This window comes from Oncorhynchus tshawytscha, linkage group LG01 (genome assembly GCF_018296145.1).
Source record: "Oncorhynchus tshawytscha isolate Ot180627B linkage group LG01, Otsh_v2.0, whole genome shotgun sequence".
NCBI classification, from domain to species: Eukaryota; Metazoa; Chordata; class Actinopteri; order Salmoniformes; family Salmonidae; genus Oncorhynchus; species Oncorhynchus tshawytscha.
In genome coordinates, this window is record NC_056429.1 from 21,342,523 (window position 1) to 21,362,956 (window position 20,434).

At 43.2% G+C, this 20,434-nt stretch overlaps 1 protein-coding gene across 2 annotated transcripts in view; it reads left to right on the forward strand.

Annotated features, from left to right (window-relative positions):
* The window catches only part of LOC112241811 (long-chain-fatty-acid--CoA ligase ACSBG2), a 58,722-nt gene extending 38,707 nt beyond the window's left edge, over nucleotides 1-20,015 (forward strand). For both annotated transcript variants that reach the window (XM_024409921.2, XM_024409868.2), the window contains exons 4-15: nucleotides 4,717-4,985; nucleotides 6,178-6,266; nucleotides 11,310-11,430; nucleotides 11,540-11,620; nucleotides 13,045-13,194; nucleotides 14,502-14,678; nucleotides 15,234-15,415; nucleotides 15,711-15,953; nucleotides 16,166-16,383; nucleotides 16,528-16,667; nucleotides 17,961-18,207; nucleotides 18,958-20,015. In XM_024409921.2, the coding sequence (XP_024265689.1) occupies nucleotides 4,717-4,985; nucleotides 6,178-6,266; nucleotides 11,310-11,430; nucleotides 11,540-11,620; nucleotides 13,045-13,194; nucleotides 14,502-14,678; nucleotides 15,234-15,415; nucleotides 15,711-15,953; nucleotides 16,166-16,383; nucleotides 16,528-16,667; nucleotides 17,961-18,207; nucleotides 18,958-19,076 (2,036 nt within the window). In that variant the 3' untranslated portion in view covers nucleotides 19,077-20,015. The remainder of the gene's footprint in view (nucleotides 1-4,716; nucleotides 4,986-6,177; nucleotides 6,267-11,309; nucleotides 11,431-11,539; nucleotides 11,621-13,044; nucleotides 13,195-14,501; nucleotides 14,679-15,233; nucleotides 15,416-15,710; nucleotides 15,954-16,165; nucleotides 16,384-16,527; nucleotides 16,668-17,960; nucleotides 18,208-18,957) is intronic.
* Nucleotides 20,016-20,434: the final 419 nt, after the last annotated feature.

Consider the following 20,434-nt stretch of genomic DNA (forward strand, 5'->3'; position numbering starts at 1 on the left):
GTGTGTTGTCCCACTCTTCAATGGTTGTGCAAAGTTGCTGGATGTTGACGGGAACTAGAACACGATGTCATACCATTCAAAAGTGAGGTCACTTAGAAATGTCCTTGTTTTCCATGAAAACATACATGAAATTAGTTGCAAAATGAATAGGAAATATAGTCAAGACATTGACAAGATAATGATTTTTTAAATTGAAATAATTGTCCTTCAAACTTTGCTTTTGTCAGAATCCTCCATTTGCAGCAATTACAGCCTTGCAGACCTTTTGCATTCTAGTTGTCAACTTGTTGAGGTAATCTGAAGAGATTTCACCCCATGCTTCCTGAAGCACCTCCCACAAGTTGGATTGACTTGATGGGCACTTCTTACGTACCATAGGGTTGAGAGCCGGTGACTGTGCTGGCCACTCCATTATAGACCGAATACCAGCTGACTACTTCTTCCCTAAATAGTTATTGCGTAGTTTGGAGCTGTGCTTTGGGTCATTGTCCTGTTGTAGGAGGAAATTGGCTCCAATTAAGCACCATCCACAGGGTATGGCGTTGCAAAATGGAGTGATAGCCTTCCTTCCTTCAAGATCCCTTTTACCCTGTACAAATCTCCCACTTTACCATCACCAAAGCACCCCCAGACCAACACATTTCCTCCACCATGCTTGACGGATGGCGTCAAGCACTCCTCCATCTTCATTTTTTTAAATCCGTCTCACGAATGTTCTTTGATCTGAACACTTCAAACTTAGATTTGTCTGTCCATAACACTTTTTTCCAGTCTTCCTCTGTCCAGTGTCGGTGTTCTTTTTCCCATCTCAATCTTGTATTTTTGTAGGCCAGTCTGAGATATTGCTTTTTCTTTGCAACTCTGCCTAGGAGGCCAGTATGCTGGAGTCGCCTCTTCACTGTTGATGTTGAGGCTGGTGTTTTGCGGGTACTCTTTAATGAAGCTGCCAGTTGAGGACTTGTGAGGCGTCTTTCTCAAACGAGACACACTAATGTACTTGTCCTCTTGCTCAGTTGTGCACCCGGGCCTCCCACTCTTTCTATTCTGGTTAGGGCCAGTTTGCGCTGTTCTGTAAAGGGGGTAGTACACAGCTTTGTACAAGCTCTTAAGTTTCTTGGCAATTTCTCACATGGAATAGCCTTAATTTCTCAGAACAATTATAGACTGAGTTTCAGAAGGAAGTTATTTGTTTATGGCCAGCTGAGCCTGTAATCGAACCCACAAATGCTCCTATTTAATTACTTGTTACTTTTATCTCTTCTAATCTGTATTTTTTTTAAAACTGCATTCGTTTAGGGGCTCATAAGTAAGTTTTTCACTAAGGTCTACACCTGTTGTGTTCGGTGCATGTGACTAATAAAATGTGATGCTCCAGTTACTCAACTAGTCTAAAGACAGTTTTAGTAGTGCTTTAATCAGAAACAGTTTTGAGCTGTGCTAACATAATTGCAAAAGGGTTTTCTAATGATCAATTAGCTATTCCAAGTTTATCATTTTAAAAGGCTAACACAATGTGCCATTGGATCACAGGAGATGGTTACTGATAATGGGCATTTGTACTCCTATGTAGATTTTCCATTAAAGCAGCCATTTCCAGCTACAATAGTAGGCAACATTAACAATGTCTACACTTTATTTTTGATCAATTTGACGTCATTTTCATGGACACATATTTGCTTTTCTTTCAAAAACAAGGACATTCCTAGGTGACCCCGAACTTTTTGAACGGTAGTGTACACGTCGATCCAGAGCATCCCAAACATGCACGATGAGGGACATGTCTGAGTAAGCATGGCATTCCAGGAATTGTGTACAGGTCCTTACGACATGGAGCCGTGCATTGTCATGCTGAACACATGAGGCGATGGCGGCAGATGAATTGCACAACAATGGGCCTCATGATCTCATGGTATCTGTGCACTCAAAATGCCATTAAGTTGTCTGTAGCTTATGCCTGCCCATACCATAACCCCACCTCCACCATGGGGCACTCTGTTCACAACGAAAGACATCAGGAAAACTCTCACCCACACGACACCATACATGTGGTCTGCGATTGTGAGACCGGTTGGATGTGCTGCCAAATTCTCTAAAACCACTTTGGAGGCCGATTTATAGTAGAGAAATTAACATTCAGTTCTTTGGCAACAGCTCTTATGGATATTCCTGCAGTCAGCATGCCAATTGCACGCTTCCTCCAGATGTCTGTGGTGGTGTGGCAAAACTGCTTATTTTAGTGGCCTTTTTTTATTGTCCCCAGCACAAGGTGTACATGTGTAAGGATCATGCTGTTTTAAGCTTCTTGAGATGCCACACCTGTCATGTGGATGGATTATCTTGCCAAAGGAGAAGTGATCACTAACAGGGATGTAAAGAAATTTGTTCACAAAATTTGAGAAATAAGCTTGTGAGTATGGAACATTTCTGGGATTTATTTCAGCTCATGAAACATTGGACCAAAACTTAACAAAAATATGAACAAAACATGTAAAGTGTAAATCCCCTACAAGAAGAGAACTGTCAATGTTCTCTTCTGCAATGTTCAAACAATCCAATAAATGTGGAAGAGGAGTTGAGATGGCGCGTCATCTTGTTAATATCCAAAAGCGGAAGTCGCATGACGAGGCCATTTTCCCTGAAAACCAGAATATCCGTTGAGGACTCTGCAGAGGCTCGGGTTTCTGGCTAATGGGCCCCCATTTAAAAAATAACCGGCTATAATATTTTTTTACAGAATTAACTATTGAACAGGACCATTTAACTAGCTCTGAGAGGTTCACAGTTCAGTCTCCTGCCCTGTTAGTCCCTACTAGTGGGAGCTCTCCTTGTGGGCTGCCAATGCGGCTATTGGGATCCCATGTCTGGCCCTCCCTTGTTTTTGTCTGGTATTGGGCAGATTGGTGTCTCATACTGGGCCTGGTGTGTGTGTGTTTGTTTACTGGCAGAAACTGGGGGCCAGGACAGGGTCAGCAAAACCCACTGCCTCTGGCTCTCCACCAACACTGCAGCAGTCCTCGTGTTCCCTCCACCAACAGTGGAGGGAACACAAGGACAAACAAACGGCTACTGGGATTTAAGACCAGAAGTCAGAGCAGCCTCCCTCATATCCCTAAAGCTAATTTCTGTGATTGTCTGTGTAAGCAGCAGGCATGCCATTCAAAGTGATTGGTTGGACTTCCTCATAGGGTTTGGGAGCTGTTTGACAGATTGATTTGCCTGCGTGTGCAGACTGGGCATTTATGCCCATCACCAATGTTCTCTCTAAGCTGCGAGTGCTCACAAAACGTGTACATTTTCTAACAATCTTTGAAAAGTGAGTCAGGTGAACAGCTTTTATGTTTTAAATGCCTACATTATGATCAAATAGCCACGGCAGCCTACTAAGTTGACTGCCTTTTAAACAGCTTGGAAAATTCCAGGAAATTATGTCATGGCTTTAGAAGCTTCTGATAGGCTAATTGACATCATTTGAGTCATTTGGAGGTATACCCGTGGATGTATTTCAAGGCCTACCTTCAAACTCAGTGCCTCTTTGCTTGACATCATGGGAAAATCAAAAGAAATTAGCCAAGACCTCAGAAAAAAAATGTAGACCTCCACGTCTAGTTATTTATTGGGAGCAATTTCCAAACTCTTGAAGGTACCACGTTCATCTGTACAAACAATAGTACGCAAGTATAAGCACCATGGGACCACACAGCCGTCATACCGCTCAGGAAGGAGACACGTTCTGTCTCAGAGATTAATGTACTTTGGTGCGGAAAGTGAAAATCAATCCCAGAACCGCAGCAAAGGACCTTGTGAAGATGCTGGAGGAAACCAGTACAAAAGTATCTATATCCACAGTAAAACGAGTCCTATATCGATATAACCTGAAAGGTCGCTCAGCAAGGAAAAGCCACTGCTTCAAAACTTCCATTAAAAAAAGCCAGACTACGGTTTGGAACTGCACATGGGGACAAAGATTGTACTTTTGGAGAAATGTCCTCTGATCTGATAAAACAAAAATAGAACTGTTTGACCATAATGACCATCGTTATGTTTGGAGGAAAAGGGGGAGGCTTGCAAGCCGAAGAACGCCATTCCAACCGTGAAGCATGGGGGTGGCAGCATCATGTTGTGGGGGTGCTTTGCTGCAGGAGGGACTGGTGCACTTTACAAAATAGAACAGCTTTTATGTCTTAAAATGGGGCAGTGTTTTATTTTGGCAGAGGCTTGAATAAGCTAAGCTGCCAATTGCGAGGGGTAGCACGCATTTTTTTGTCTGCATCTTGGTAATAATACATTTTGTAAAGTTGTTTTTTGCATCCAACACAATACATTGTCTGTCACCACCGTATCTGAGTGGCTAAACAGGTTCACGTCGAGCCCTGCATTTAAAAAAAAAAATGCCTACATTATGATCAAATAGCCACGGCAGCCTACTTTGCCACTGTTAAAATTAACTTAGTCGGTACAGCCTCAGTGTTCACTGAGTTTTCACATCTAAAGTTTGCATTCAGCAGACCTGAAATTTGCTCAGTGTCGGAAAAAAATGGATGGATCATTGCCCATCAACTTAACTAAACTGTCCGGAAAGGGAAATGTCCCTCTTTTCTGAGGTGCAATCAAACGTGAGTCTAGACAACGCTCTTAAATCAAACACGCCTTTCATTCGCCTTCTCAGTTGATTTTCTTTGGTTAAAAAAAACTAAACCGCTCTCCTCTCTCCATCAGTGAGTGCCCAGCGACCAGACTCCCTGTCCCTAGCGATGGCTGAGCCAGAGCGGTGGACGTCCAGGGGTGACGGGGAGGTGAATCTGCGGATGGGGGAGTCGGGCTTTGCAGCTGAGCCCCCAGTCACTGTAGACCAGATGTTTAAAACTGCAGTGGAGAGGTTTGGCAGCTACACCGCCCTGGGCTGGAAGGAGGGAGAACAGATGAAGACCATGAACTACCAGGAGTACTACCAGGCTTGCCGCACCGCTGCCAAGAGCTTCCTCAAGGTGAGACTAAACACACAGACCAACTGTACTTATGGAAATCAGACCATAACTGACACTTTACTGCTGTAAATGTGGATGTCAGAACAAAGTTGCAATAGAATACAGTAAGATAATGGTAGGAGTTGAGGGTTCCACACCGATAAGGGCTGTAAAGTATTATTATAAAACATTTTATTGGCGTAAGTGTCTCCTAGATTTCCAGTCACAACAAAGGCTTATAAACATCAGTTCCTAAAGTGAATCAAAGTATGAGAACAAGTTATTTTGGCAAGGCAACAATGTATCCTCAAACTAAATATGAAGCCAAAGCAAAAGAGAACCACTGTGGAGGATGTGGGCCCTTTTTAGGAGGCTTTTGATAACTTCCCCTCTCACTGATCATAGGATAGTGGACTAACTTCAGATCAGTGTGTGTTTTAACCTCGTGGTGACTGCGTCACTGTCACCAGCATGCGTAGGATGAGATGAAATGTGGGAGGTAGAGGCAGTGTGCTGCTGGGGGCAACATCTAGATGCGGGCCACACTAGTGGGGCGATATGGACTAAAATCCATAACGATAAATTACCTGAATTAATGAGTTAAAGATGAATAGAACGATACGTTTATTATGTGCCCTACCATATATATTTTTTTATTATCCTTTAAACTACTACTAGTTTGTTAATGGGACAATTGATGGCTACAAACATCAATCACCTATTTTATTTCAAAATTCACATTCCTCTAGTATATGCTACTTATCGTGGTGAACGATATCAGTGAAATGCCTGCGATAAGTGATCGGTATGGTCGGTGTCGATTAACTTTCGGTTTATCGTCCCAGGCCATGTTACTTATTGTGAAACTCCATTATACACGAGTGAGGATTAGGACTGGCTCAGGCTCAGGGGAAGCCACACAAACCCACATCTGAACCTGACTGCCTCCTACTTGGAGGGGGAGAGTCGTGCTACTCTGCATTGCCACATAAGCAAGCAGCTGTACATTTCTTGTATAAGTATCACGATGGTGTATTTTATTACTACTGTTATAAAAGACCCTCTGTAGTCTATATTTGGCTTTGCTTCCCCTTTATCTGAACTCTTATCCATAGAAAAATGACTAACAGGCATTGTATCTGTTATGTTCCTCTTTAGGTGGCAATTTGAGATCTATGTGTAGGTCTTTTTCTCATGCTGTGTTTGTCCACAGCTTGGCTTGGAGCGCTACCATGGGGTTGGCATTCTGGGCTTCAACTCTGCTGAGTGGTTCATCTCTGACATTGCTGCCATTATGGCTGGGTGAGTCTCTACACTTCTGTTCACTAGGGAGTCTGACACACTCCCTGTCATGTTAGGGTGTGATGTACAGAATGTTCCCTTCTCACTGATCTACTGTAGCCCAGTCTATTTTGTGTAGCTAAGTGACTTATGTGACTATAGCCAAAGACCTGAGATCAAAATCAAATCCAATGTTCTTCATTACATGCTTCGTAAACAGGTATGGACTATCGGTGAAATGCTTACTTACGGGACCTTCCCAATGATACAAAGAGAAAGAAAATAGAGAAATATTTAAAATGCTTAATAGTAGTGTGTGTGGGTGTGTATACAGTTGAAGTCGGAAGTTTACATAAACTTCCGACTTCAACTGTGTATACACACACACACACACACTACTATTAAGCATTTTAAATATTTCTCTATTTTCTTTCTCTTTGTAGGTTGGTGTCATTAAAACTCCTTTTACAACCACTCCACAACTTTCTTGTCCTAACCGACTTGCCAAAACTATAGTTTGGGAACATCTACTTTGTGCATGACACAAGTACTTTTTCCAACAATTGTTTAGTCAATTATAAGTTAAATAATCTATCACAATTCCAGTGGGTCAGAAGTTCACATACACTAAGTTGACTGCCTTTAAACAGCTTGGAAAATTCCAGCAAATTATGTCATGGCTTTAGAAGCTTCTGATAGGCTAATTGACATAATTTGAGTCATTTGGAGGTGTACCCGTGGATGTATTTCAAGGCCTACCTTCAAACTCAGTGCCTCTTTGCTTGACATCATGGGAAAATCAAAAGAAATCAGCCAAGACCTCAGAAAAAAAATGTAGACCTCCATGTCTAGTTATTTATTGGGTGCAATTTCCAAATGCCTGAAGGTACGACGTTCATCTGTACAAACAATAGTACGCAAGTATAAGCACCATGGACCACACAGCCGTCATACCGCTCAGGAAGGAGACTCGTTCTGTCTCAGAGATGAACGTACTTTGGTGCGAAAAGTGAAAATCTATCCCAGAACAGCAGCAAAAGGATGCTGGAGGAAACATGTACAAAAGTATCTATATCCACAGTAAAACGAGTCCTATATCGACATAACCTGAAAGGTCGCTCAGCAAGGAAGAAGCCACTGCTCCAAAACTTCCATTAAAAAAAGCCAGACTACGGTTTGGAACTGCACATGGGGACAAAGATTGTACTTTTGGAGAAATGTCCTCTGATCTGATGAAACAAAAATAGAACTGTTTGGCCATAATGACCATCGTTATGTTTGAAGGAAAAGGGGGAGGCTTGCAAGCTGAAGAAACCCATTCCAACCGTGAAGCATGGGGGTGGCAGCATCATGTTGTGGGGGTGCTTTGCTGCAGGAGGGACTGGTGCACTTCCCAAAATAGACTGCATCAGGAGGAAAGAAAATTATGTGGATATATTGAAGCAACATCTCAAGACATCAGTCAGGAAGTTAAAGCTTGGTCGCAAATGGGTCTTCCAAATGGACAATGACCCCAAGCATACTTCCAAACATCACACCTGCGGGACAAGTACAGGCTGATTGTCCTCGCAGTGGCAGACCATGTTTAACAACACCTGCACAGGATCGGTACATCCGAACATCGCACCTGCGGGACAGGTACAGGATGGCAACAACTGCCCGAGTTACACCAGGAACGCACAATCCCTCCATCAGTGTTCAGACTGTCCGCAATAGGCTGAGAGAGGCTGGATTGAGGGCTTGTTGTAAGGCAGGTCCTCACCAGACATCGCCTATGGGCACAAACCCATCGTTGCTGGACCAGTCAGGACTGGCAGAAAGTGCTCTTTGACGAGTTGCGGTTTTGTCTCACTAGGGGTGATGGTCGGATTCGCGTTTATCGTTGAAGGAATGAGCGTTACATCGAGGCCTGTACTCTGGAGGGGGATTGAGGTGGAGGATCCATCATGGTCTGGGGCGGTGTCACAGCAACATCGGACTGAGCTTGTTGTCATTGCAGGCAATCTCACCGCTGTGCGTTACAGGGAAGACATCCTCCCTCATGTGGTACTGTTCCTGCAGGCTCAGACCTGTTGGATCTAGGGCCATTCCCCCCCAGAAATGTCTGGGAACTTGCAGGTGCCTTGATGGAAGGGTGGGGTAACATCTCACAGCAAGAACTGGCAAATCTGGTACAGTCCATGAGGAGGAGATGCACTGCAGTACTTTATGCAGCTGGTGGACACACCAGATACTGACTGACTTTTGACTTTGACCCCCCCCCTCCCTTTGTTCAGTGGGGGGGGGGGTCATGTTCAGTTCATGTTAGTCACATGTCTGTGGAACTTGTTCAGTTTGTCTCAGTTGTTGAATCTTATGTTCATACAAATATTTATACACATGTTAAGTTTGCTGAAAGTAAACGCAGTTGACAGTGAGAGGAAGTTTCTTTTTTGAAGAGTTTATAACCAGCATCGAGCTGTAGGCCTAAGAGCGCGTCCCATTTAGTCTTAATGCCGTTAACGTAGGCCTATGATTGATACAGTAGCATATATAAATTATTTTCGTTTTAAATTGAATAATTAGTCTAAACAATAAATAAACCGCAATTCACAAATGAATGCAACTGATTTTAGTCTGCTGTAAAAAATGCTTTTTCTTTCATTAGAACAGACACTCAAGTATGTTTATTTAGTGTTTACATTGTTCCAAATGGTCAGAAAAAAGATTAATCGAACAGCAACTGTTTGGCACACCATAATAGTCACGCAACGCTTGCTCCTTTTTCTTGACCTCCATAGTTTTCCACAACTAAGTCAAATGTCTTCCACAGATCTGACTTCCCCTTTCCCTCCTGAGAAACCAGCAAACATTTGCCTGTTTTGCGCTTCTTTTTGACATCCTCCTGAGTGCACTGAGATGCATTTTGCTGTTACTGTGTTCGTAGTTTGTTATAACTAATTTATTTATGTGATTATGATAAGTGTAGGGGTTGAAGTAAATGGCTGACATGTTGCAGCTTCAGCACGGACAGCGCAATAAACACTTGCTGTGGTGCCTTTTCACTGCAGCCGGGAACTGTACTGAACAACAAAAATATAAACGCAACATGCAACAATTTCTTAGATTTTACTTGTGTTACAGTTCATATAAGGAAATCAGTTAATTGAAATAAATAAATTAGGCCCTAATCGATCTTTTCACATGACTGGGAATACAGATATGCATCTGTTAGTCACATACCTTTAAAAAAAATGGGACTCACGATGGGCCTCGATCTCATCACGGTATCGCTGTGCATTCAAATTGCCATCAATAAAATGCAATTGTGTTCATGGTCCCGTAGCTTATGCCTTCCCATACCATATCGCCACCGTTGACATCAGCAAACCGCTTGCCCACACAACGCCATACAAGTGATCTGTGGTTGTGAGGCCGGTTGGACGTACTGCCAAATTCTCTAAAATGACAGAGGCGGATTATGGTAGAGAAATTAACATTACATTTCCTGGCAACAGCTCTGGTGGCCGATTGCGTGCTCCCTCAACTTGAGACATCTGTGGCATTGTGTTGACAAAACTGCAGATTTTCGTGGCCTTTATTTTTTTTTCCCGCCCATGGTACACTTGTGTAATGATTATGCTGTTTAATCAGCTTCTTGATATGCCACGCCAGTCAGGTGGATGGATTATTTTGGCTAAGAAGAAATGCTCACTAACAGGGATTTAAACAAATTTGTGCACAACATTTTAGAGAAGGAACTTTTATTTCAGATTATGAAACATGGGACCAATACTTGTTGCGTTTTTGTTCAGTGTAGTTCTGTACGATGGCGTGGTGGGCTTAATATACCAGAATTGGAGGATAATGTATCATTTAAATCGCCAGTTTAGGAACATTTTTGCTTCCCGGTAGATTACAACGACAATGGTTAGAGTTGTGGATTTTTTAAAATTTAGCCTTTATTTAACTTGGCACGTCTGTTAAGAACAAATTCTTATTTACAATGACAGCCAAACCCGGACGACGCTGGGCCAATTGTGCACCGCCCTATGGGACTCCCAATCACGGCCGGATCTGATACAGCCTGGATTCGAACCAGGGACTGTAATGACACCTCTTGCACTGAGATGCAGTGCCTTAGACCGCTGCGATTAATGTTGCCGCACTCAATGAGAATAATGTAGCTGCCAACGCCTCATATGTTTACACATTTACGCCAACATCAACCCAGTATACCGGCGCAAGACTGAAACGCATGTTACAAACTTCCCTCTTGCACCCATTTCAGCAAATGGGTAGTACCTGCTCTATATAAGCAAACCAATTCAGAAGTTTCCAATGAATTGTCCAATGCACCCTGTTGCGCTTACTTAACACTGATGGCCCATCACATTACCTCAGAATTGGATATGTCCCGTGTGACACACACCGCCTTTTGAGTCACACGTATGCATTTGGCACTGAAGAAGGCAGTGTCATGGTGCCATCGTAACCAAGTGGGAAGTTAAGACATACGACTGGGAAAAATCCACTTGAACGGCCCTCAAACTGGGGAAACTAGTTTATCATCTTGAGCACCCACTTCTCTCACATGGTGACCTCTGTCACCTACTAAGGAAATGGCCCCTCTGACAGATTTTTCGACAGTTAAACGCAACGTTTTGAACACTCTATAATTTGTTTACAAGCATGATGGCTGTACTTTTAGTTTATGGTTGACACTGCTTGTTAGAAATTAGCCGCTCGGCATTTCTCAACGAGTTCAAATCCCATGAATGCATCCAACTGGTATTTACGACGTCACAACTAGTAAATTCCCACCTCCCATATAGTTACAAACGTAGCATCAGAGTCGTAACAATCCGGTAAACAACAGACAATGCAAGGTATATACCAAACCACAGGTTTGGTGAACCGTAACACACCTAGTACAGACTGTTCTTGGATTGTTCTTACATGATGAGCTTAACTTTATGAAATACATACTTACCTAGCAGAGTTGCCAAACCTGTCTGTGGGAAAGGAATCTTGAGTTTCATGGACCATGAATCAACATGACTCACTGTTGTCTTGTGTTGCCAGTGGGTTTGCAGTGGGTATCTACACCACCAACTCCCCAGAGGCGTGCCAGTACTTAGCAGAGAACTGCAAGGCCAACATTATCGTGGTGGAGAACCACAAACAGCTGCAGAAGATCCTACAGGTAAGCACAGAGGATGGAGAGCTTTAGAATTGCTTAGATTCATCAATACATCAGGGATACCTTCATCCTTTTTTTAACCTTAATCAGTTTATTCCTCTTTTTCCTTCAGGTTCAGGACAAGCTGCCACACATGAAAGCCATTATCCAGTACAAAGATGCACTTAAAGAGAAGAGACCAAACCTCTACACGGTATGTGTGTCAAACTATTTCGATTTAATTCGAACAATTAGAAGTTGGATCAATGTCTTCTGTGCCTTTAGAAATGTTCATAACGCACTACAGTTCCTGCTGGTTTGTTTCCCCCCCCACTGTATTCTGACTAGAGGTCGACTGATTAATCGGAATGGCCGATTAATTAGGGTCGTTTTTAAGTCTTCATAACAATCGGAAATCTGTATTTTTGGGCGCCTTTTTTTTAAATGATTTTTTTAAATACCTTTTATTTAACAAGGCAAGTCAGTTAAGAACACATTCTTATTTTCAATGACGGCCTAGGAACGGTGGGTTAACTGCCTTGTTCAGGGGCAGAACGACAGATTTTCATCTTGTCAGCTCGGGGGATCCAATCTTGCAACCTTAGTTAACTAATCCAACGCAATAACGACCTGCCTCTCTCTCGTTGCACTCCACAAGGAGACTGCCTGTTACGCGAATTCAGTAAACCAAGGTAAGTTGCTAGCTCGCATTAAACTTATGAAAAACAATCATCATAATCACTAGTTAACTACACATGCTTGATGATATTACTAGATATTATCTAGCGTGTCCTGCGTTGCATACAAGTATCTAAGTATCTGACTGAGCGGTGGTAGGCAGAAGCAGGTGCGTAAACATTCATTCAAACAGCACTTTCGTGCGTTTTGCCAGCAGCTCTTCATTGTGCGTCAAGCATTGCGCTGTTTTATGACTTCAAGCCTATCAACTCCCGAGATGAGGCTGGTGTAACCGAAGTGAAATGGCTAGCTAGTTAGCGCGCGCTAATAGCGTTTCAAACGTCACTCGTTCTGAGCCTTCCAGTAGTTGTTCCCCTTGCTCTGCATTGGTAACGCTGCTTCGATGGTGGCTGTTGTCGTTGTGTTGCTGGTTCGAGCCCAGGGAGGAGCGAGGAGAGGGACGGAAGCTATACTGTTACACTGGCAATACTAAAGTGCCTATAAGAACATCCAATAGTCAAAGGTTAATGAAATATAAATGGTATAGAGGGAAATAGTCCTATAATAACTACAACCTAAAAATTCTTACCTGGGAATATTGAAGACTCATGTTAAAAGACTCATGTAAAAGGAACCACCAGCTTTCATATGTTCTCATGTTCTGAACAAGGAACTTAAATGTTAGCTTTCACTTTCTTCTCCAACACTTTGTTTTTGCATTATTTAAACCAAATTTAACATGTTTCATTATTTACTTGAGACTAAATTGATTTAATTGATGTATTAAATTAAGTTAAAATAAGTGTTCATTCAGTATTGTTGTAATTGTCATTATTACAAATACATTTTTTAAAATCTCCCGATTAATCAGTGTCGGCTTTTTTGGTCCTCCAATTATCGGTGTCTCAAAATCATAATCGGTCGACCTCTAATCCTGACTATCTTGTATTCTCTACACAGTGGGCGGAGTTTATGGAGCTGGGCCGTGATGAGTCCAACACTCAGCTGGATGACATCATCGCTACCCAGAAACCCAACCAGTGCTGCACACTGATCTACACATCAGGGACCACGGGGCAGCCCAAAGGAGTGATGCTCAGCCATGACAATGTGAGTGACACCCACCAGTAACATTAGACTGCCAGGCGGTGAAGGTGGGCAACAGCACCTCTGCTACGCTGGTCCTCAACACAGGGCCCCACAAGGGTACGTGCTTAGCCCCCTCCTATACTCCCTGTTCCCCCATGACTGCGTGGCCATGCGCGTCTCCAACTCAACCATCAAGTTTGCAAACAACACAAGTGGTAGGCCTGATTACCAACAAATATGAGACTGCCTACAGGGAGGTGGTGAGGGCCCTGGCGGAGTGGTGCCAGGAAAATAACGTCAACAAAACGAAGGAGCTGATTGTAGACTTCAGAAAACAGCTGAAGGAACACTCCCCCATCTGCATCGACTGGGCCGCAATGGCAAGGGCAAAAGGATTAAAGTTCCTCGGCGGCACATTACTGACAACCTGAAATGGTCCACAGTGTTAGTTTTACCTTTATTTTTGTACCCCTTTTTCTCTCCAATTTTGTGGTATCCAATTGGTAGTTAGACTTGTCTCATCGCTGCAACTCCCGTACTGACTCGGGAGAGGCGAAGGTCGAGAGCCGTGCATCCTCCGAAACACAACACAACCCAAGCCGCACTGCTTCTTGACACAATGCCCACTTAACTCCTGCGACGGTGTCGGCGTGCATTGCGCCCGGCACGCCACAGGAGTCGCTAGTGTGCGATGGGACAAGGACATCGTTGCCGGCCAGGCCCTCCCCTAACCCGGATGACGCTGGGCCGATTGTGCGCCGCCCCATGGGTCTCCCAGGCACAGACAGCTGTGACAGAGCCTGGACTCGAACCCAGAATCTCTAGTGGCACAGCTAGCACTGCGATGCAGTGTCTTAGTCCACTGCACCACTCGGGAGGCCCCATACAGTGTGGTGAATGTGCACACATTCATACAACTACTGCTGTACACATTTTCTATTCATATACTGTCCATAATATCAATACACCCCATATATTTTTATATTTCAGACTCTGACATTGCTTATTCTAATATTTGTAATTGCTTTAGAATTTTTTTGATTTGCATGTATTTTGTATTGTTAGGTGTTACAGCACCCTTGGAGCTAGAAATATAAGCATTTAGTTATACCCACGATAACATCTTCAAAATATGTGTACGTGACCAATAAAATGGCTGCACATTAGGTTCCATGGTAAAATCTATGAGAATGATGCACTATCAGTGTCGTGATGTAAACGTGTAAAAATGTAGCCTCCTATCTATTCAAATCCACCTTTGCTCAGAGTTTACTTGTGAATGACCAGTGTTTTAATGACTGTCTCTCTCTCTCTCTCTCTCTTTGTAGCTGACATGGACAGCGTTCGCCGTAGGCCGCCATGTCCAGCTGACAGAAGCCACCAAGTCTCAGGAGATAGTTGTCAGCTACCTGCCTCTCAGCCACATCGCTGCTCAGATGGTGGACATCTGGGTCACCATGAAGGTTGGAGGGGCAACCTATTTTGCCCAGCCAGATGCACTGAAGGTGATGGTCTATTCTTATTTAGAAGACTACCTTTTCCACATTCTCCATGTAACTGAGAAGATCGTTCTGCAGTCTGTTACTCTCACTTGTCCTCCCCTTCATTTTAGATTAAACCTATTGTATAATCCAGTTAAGGGAGGCAGTTTAAGTTGAATTGATTTCCTGAGGGGGAAACCTACTCACACAAGACAACTCTTTGTTTTGCAATTGATCAGTTCATTAGTGCAGTGTTTCCCAACTCTGGTCCTCAATTTAACCCCAAAAGCACATCTTTTTGTTGTTGCCTTGGACAAAAACACCTGATTCAACTTGTCAAGCGTTTGATTAGTTGACATGTAGAAACACTGCGTTAGTGTATCTGCTCTCTGTGAAAAGGTTATTCTTAAAATAAGTGTCAGCTTTACTATATGCACTACGTTGCAAATGCTTTTGAACAGTTGTCCTCAGGAGCTGAACTGTCTTAATGTGCTAATGTCCATATTACACTGCTCACACACATGCTTTGTGATTACCAACCCCTTCAGTGTGTGTGCCTCCCTTCCTGTCTGTTCTCAGGGCTCCCTGGTCAACACGATGAGAGAGGTGCGTCCCACAGCCTTTATGGGCGTACCACGCGTCTGGGAGAAAATGCAGGAGAAGATGAAGTCCGTCGGGGCCAAGTCGTCTACTGTGCGCAGGAAGGTGGCAGTCTGGGCCAAAGGAGTGGGGCTGAAGACTAACCTCAGCAAGATGAATCAGTATGTATACCAGTATGAACCAGTATATAGCCTATTGAATAGGGTGAGGGGGATCTGTGTTCTAATTTACCTGTTGCACCACCTGTGGTTCTGACTTCTTAGTGATTTGATTTTGTTATGGCCAATACTACGGTCACAAACAGGACAGAACAGGATGAGAAGTTCTCATGCCCACGCACAGTATAATAATGCTAGCACAGTATGTACAGTAGTGAACTACAGCCTGAGGTATAAAGATATAGTAAAGATGTTCTGATGTTGTATTAAACTCCTGCTTCCCCTCCTGCCTGCTCAGGAATGGAGCTATGGCAAGGACGCCTGTCAACTACCGCCTAGCCAAGAAGCTGGTGTTCAGAAAGGTCCGTAAGGCCCTGGGTCTGGACCGCTGCACCAAGTGTTACACAGGTGCCGCCCCCATCACCAAGGATACCCTGGAGTTCTTCCTCAGCCTAGACATCCCAGTGTACGAGCTGTACGGAATGAGTGAGAGCACTGGACCTCACACCATCTCTCTGCCCAATGCATTCCGCCTCACCAGGTATCTTACAGCAGATACTCTCCACACTCCCCTGAACACACAATGCCTGACATTACATATTTCCATGCTAACTCAATACAAATTAATTAATTTCACAGGCCCAAGCACATGCATACCTTGGCTTTTAGAAAGTGTATTTGCTGTCGATTTACTGTATATTCTTTATGTATGTGATTTAAGACCTGCAAGGTTAAAGTGTTTTGTCTCCCAAGTGTTGGGAAGTTGATCCCTGGCTGTGAGACTAAGATCCACAGTCCTGACCAGGAGGGCAATGGGGAGATCTGCTTCTGGGGGCGTCACGTCTTCATGGGCTACCTAAACCAGGCCGACAAGACAGAGGACGCCCTGGACGCTGAGGGCTGGCTGCACTCTGGAGACCTGGGCAAACATGACGACAACGGCTTCCTGTTCGTCACTGGACGCATCAAAGGTACGCAGTCTTCTCTACACACTATAACCCAGAACCCAGCTTTAAACGGAACCGACTGAAGTTAGTTGAAAGCATGTTAGTTGATGGAAGATTCCACAAGTTAGAATTATCCTAATTAAAACCTCCGTTTCAATGCGTTCCCAGAGCTGATCATCACAGCGGGTGGAGAGAACATCCCTCCAGTGCCCATTGAAGATGCTGTGAAGGAGGCTGTGTCGCTGGTTAGCAACGCCATGCTCATTGGAGACAAGAGGAAGTTCCTCGCCATGCTGCTCACCATTAAGGTATGACCAGTTAGCTACAGCACTGTTGGTGTAAAACCAAATCCTCATCCCAACTCACCCCATTTAACTCAAAGGTCATCTTCTAAGTTCTGACAACCATTTCTATTTAGAACAAAGTTGTTATACAGTTTACATTGTGTAACATCCTTTAGATGGCCATCTATTGCAGCCACTTCAAGAGTATCTGATAGTTGAGAAATACCATGTGTAATCAGATGCAGCCTCTGAGATTGCACAGTGCTATGTAAACTCCTTATCATGTAATCATAGGATCTGGCAAGACTGTCATAGTGGATTCTAATATTTTAGCTGAAATAACATAAGAGGAATTGTGAAGGCAACTTCTGGTGGACATTTTGTACACTGCCATTCTTTATGCTGTCTGTTAAGTTTGTGTTTTAAGTATCCCTATATTTCTGTTATTACTGTGCTATCACTCTTGTTATTAGTATGCCTGCATGGTAGTCTCACTGGTGATGGACCTGGCCTGAGTGCAATGGCAACCATGTATTGTGGAAATACGGTTTAGTAAACGTTAAACTGGAACCTAGCCGTTGTCATTTTATGTTAAGTGTCATTTTATGTTAACAGTGTCATTTTATGTTAACAGTGTCATTTTATGTTCACAGTGTCATTGTCAGTTAACCCTTGGCCTACAATGGTCGCACCCCCACGGAAGTCAATTAGCATAATATAAAAATCGGTCAGTTTAAGCTAGAGATGTTTTTTGCATGGGCTGTGTCTCAATCCTCCGATATCTCCCTTCCGCATCTGTGGTGGAAGGTGACAGAGCTAAAGCATTGTTTGTCAGACCAGGAGACATCCCGAAAATCTGTCTTCTCACAAAAACGTCTAGTGTCTTCTCGGTTTGGCCTACTAACTATTATGACCACTCCTTTGAAAGCCGAAGACTCTCACAAACACGATAGGACAGACAATTCAGAACAAACTTCCTTTAGATTTTTTTTGGGGGGGACCATCTGTTCCATGTAGGGAATCTGTTAATCAAGGTGTTTCTATTGGCTAATAGCAATGCCAGATTGAATGTTTCATCCAATAATTTTATATTTTTTGATACCTTAAGGGGTCTTAAAATTCTAACTCAAATAGCTTAATGATTCATCTTAAAACAATTCCATATGTTAGCCCCCTCACCCAGCTTAGACTAGGGTTAATGGCATTGATTAATGAAACATAAAAAATGATCCATGCACAAGACAGCCTTCTAAGAAAAATGCATGTTTTGTTTTATCTCCTTCACTGACTAAAACTACATGTCTCTTTACCCCTCAGTGCCAGGTGAATGGAGACACTGGTGCTCCTGAGGATGAGTTGACGCCCGAGGCCGTAGAGCTGTGCCGGAAGCTGGGCAGCAATGCCACGCGAGTCTCAGAGATTGCCGGCGGACGTGACCGGGTCATCCATGCTGCTATCCAGGAGGGCATCAACCGCGTGAACGAGAACGCCACCTCCAACGCCCAGCGCATCCAGAAGTGGATCATCCTAGACCAGGACTTCTCCATCACTGGGGGAGAGCTGGGTGAGGGGAGGGGGGGGCTGGGGAAGACAGTGTGCATGTTGGTTTATTGCCATGTTCTTAACTGCAGTATGTTTTTTTTCCAGGTCATTACATAGGCTGGACTCTAGTTTCCATGATGTATATAGCCAATTTCAATAGAATAGTTTTTGTTGCCCTTTTCTCAGTCTATTGCAGACCATGTCATCACTGTAGTTTTCCCCACCTATCCAGTGGTGGGTGTCAATGAGCATAACAGCAGTGTACAAAACATTAAGAATACCTGCTCTTTCCATGACAGACTGACCAGGTGAAGGCTATGATCCCTTATTGATGTAACTTGTTAAATCCCCTTCAATCAGTGCAGATGAAAGGGAGGTGTCAGGTTAAAGAAAGATTGAGCCTTGAGACAACTGAGACATGGATTGTGTGTGTGCCATTCAGAAAGTGAATGGGCAAGAACATTTTTAAGTGCCTTTGAAAGGGGTATGGTAGTAGGTGCCAGGCGCACCGGTTTGGGTGTGTAACGTTGCTTGGTTTTTCCATGCTCAAGTTTCCCTGTGTGTATCAAGGATGGTCCACCACCCGAACTTTGGGAAGCATTGGAGTCGACATGAGCCACCATCCTTTTGGAATGCGTTCAACACCTTGTAGAGTCTGACGATTTGAGGCTGTTCTGAGGGCAAAAAGGGGTGGTGCAACTGAATATAAGGAAGGTGTTCCTAAGTTTTGTACACTTTGTATAGCTGACGCAGCCTCTTTTTTCTCTCTCAGGCCCCACTATGAAGCTGAAGAGGCCAGTGGTCATGAAGATGTACAAAGAGCAAGTAGAGCATTTCTACAAAGAGGTGGTGACCCCAAGCACCCCTGACAACTCCCTTCCCCCCAAATAGGCCTGGGATAAAGGCCCTTGCAGAGCAGTTCATAGAACCGCAACAAAAGACCTGCAGCCAGAAGTCTCTCTCACATACGACATACACCATACAGACCACCACTCCCTGTGCAGTTCCCATTTACTCCTGTGAAAATGTTTTGTTAGCTTCCTGCTTTGGTTATTGGGTTCTTGTTCACATTTGTGGGTGTTCTAAGGAAAAACATCCATGAGAAGGCGTTGTAAGTCTTTGATTTTTGAAGATGAGTTATTGATGAGCTTATTTCAACTTTATTTGTTTTGTGATGAACAATAATGCATGATAGATGAAGTAGAGTTGTATGTGATGAGGCATGGTTAATGTGCTTTGATACTTGAGACTAAATGGCATAGTATCCAACATTTCCATAGGAAATGGTGGTAGAAATTTGGGCTACGTTTTGAAAAAGCGTTACTCACAATTATTTATTTTTCATTTGCCAAAGTCAATACTTACTTGGACCAAAGACACATTGGATGTGAAAGAATTATCCAGCTGAAAAACTACTGATGGAAGTTTTCTTCACATCCAGTGTTCACTCGTCAAAAACGTTTTCCTATTTATTGTTTTGCTCTGTCTGCATTGTTCTGGTTTCAGAGTATTGATGGAAGTATATCATTGTTGTAGCGCTGTCCTGCAATAAGAGATGGCCAATGACAAATGAAGTTGTAGATTTAGTTAAAGCAAATGGCTCAATGTTGAACTTCTGCACCTACCTTGTCCAATAGAGAGCATCCAAATCACTTTTTTTCAATGCGATGGAACCATATCATTCAAGCCATATTTTTTTGTTTCCTATGTGTTATGACGTTGTCATACTATGTGTGGAATTGCCTGGTCTTGTTGGAATGTTTTATAACGATTCTGTGTAAAAATGTTGTGACCATTGTTAAATACTGTAAATATATTTTGCCTACATTGCCTCTTTCCTCTGGTCTTTATTTAAACCGTTTTATTAAGTTTAATGTTTTTAAAAGAACTGTCTTCAGCTCATCAGTCTTGTCAAGCAGTGTGACATTCTTTATATTTGCGCCACTGAACTGAGTCTTTCTGAAAACTGGTTCATTACATGTTCTCTCCCGAGTTACCTTAATCTAATACAAGGGTACATAGAGGAAATTTGATAGCGTTTCAAAATTAAGTTACCGTTCATCCTGAAACCTTCTACATCCAATAATACCCAGGACCGGTATGGACTGGGGTTTGATCTTATTAGACTGCACATACTCTCCCTAAACTTCATGTATATGAATATGCTGTGTGGAATGTCTCTGTAACCTACTGTAGATGTTCAGGTCCTTGTGTAATTCTGAGTTTTATTATTGGGGGTTTATTTGGGC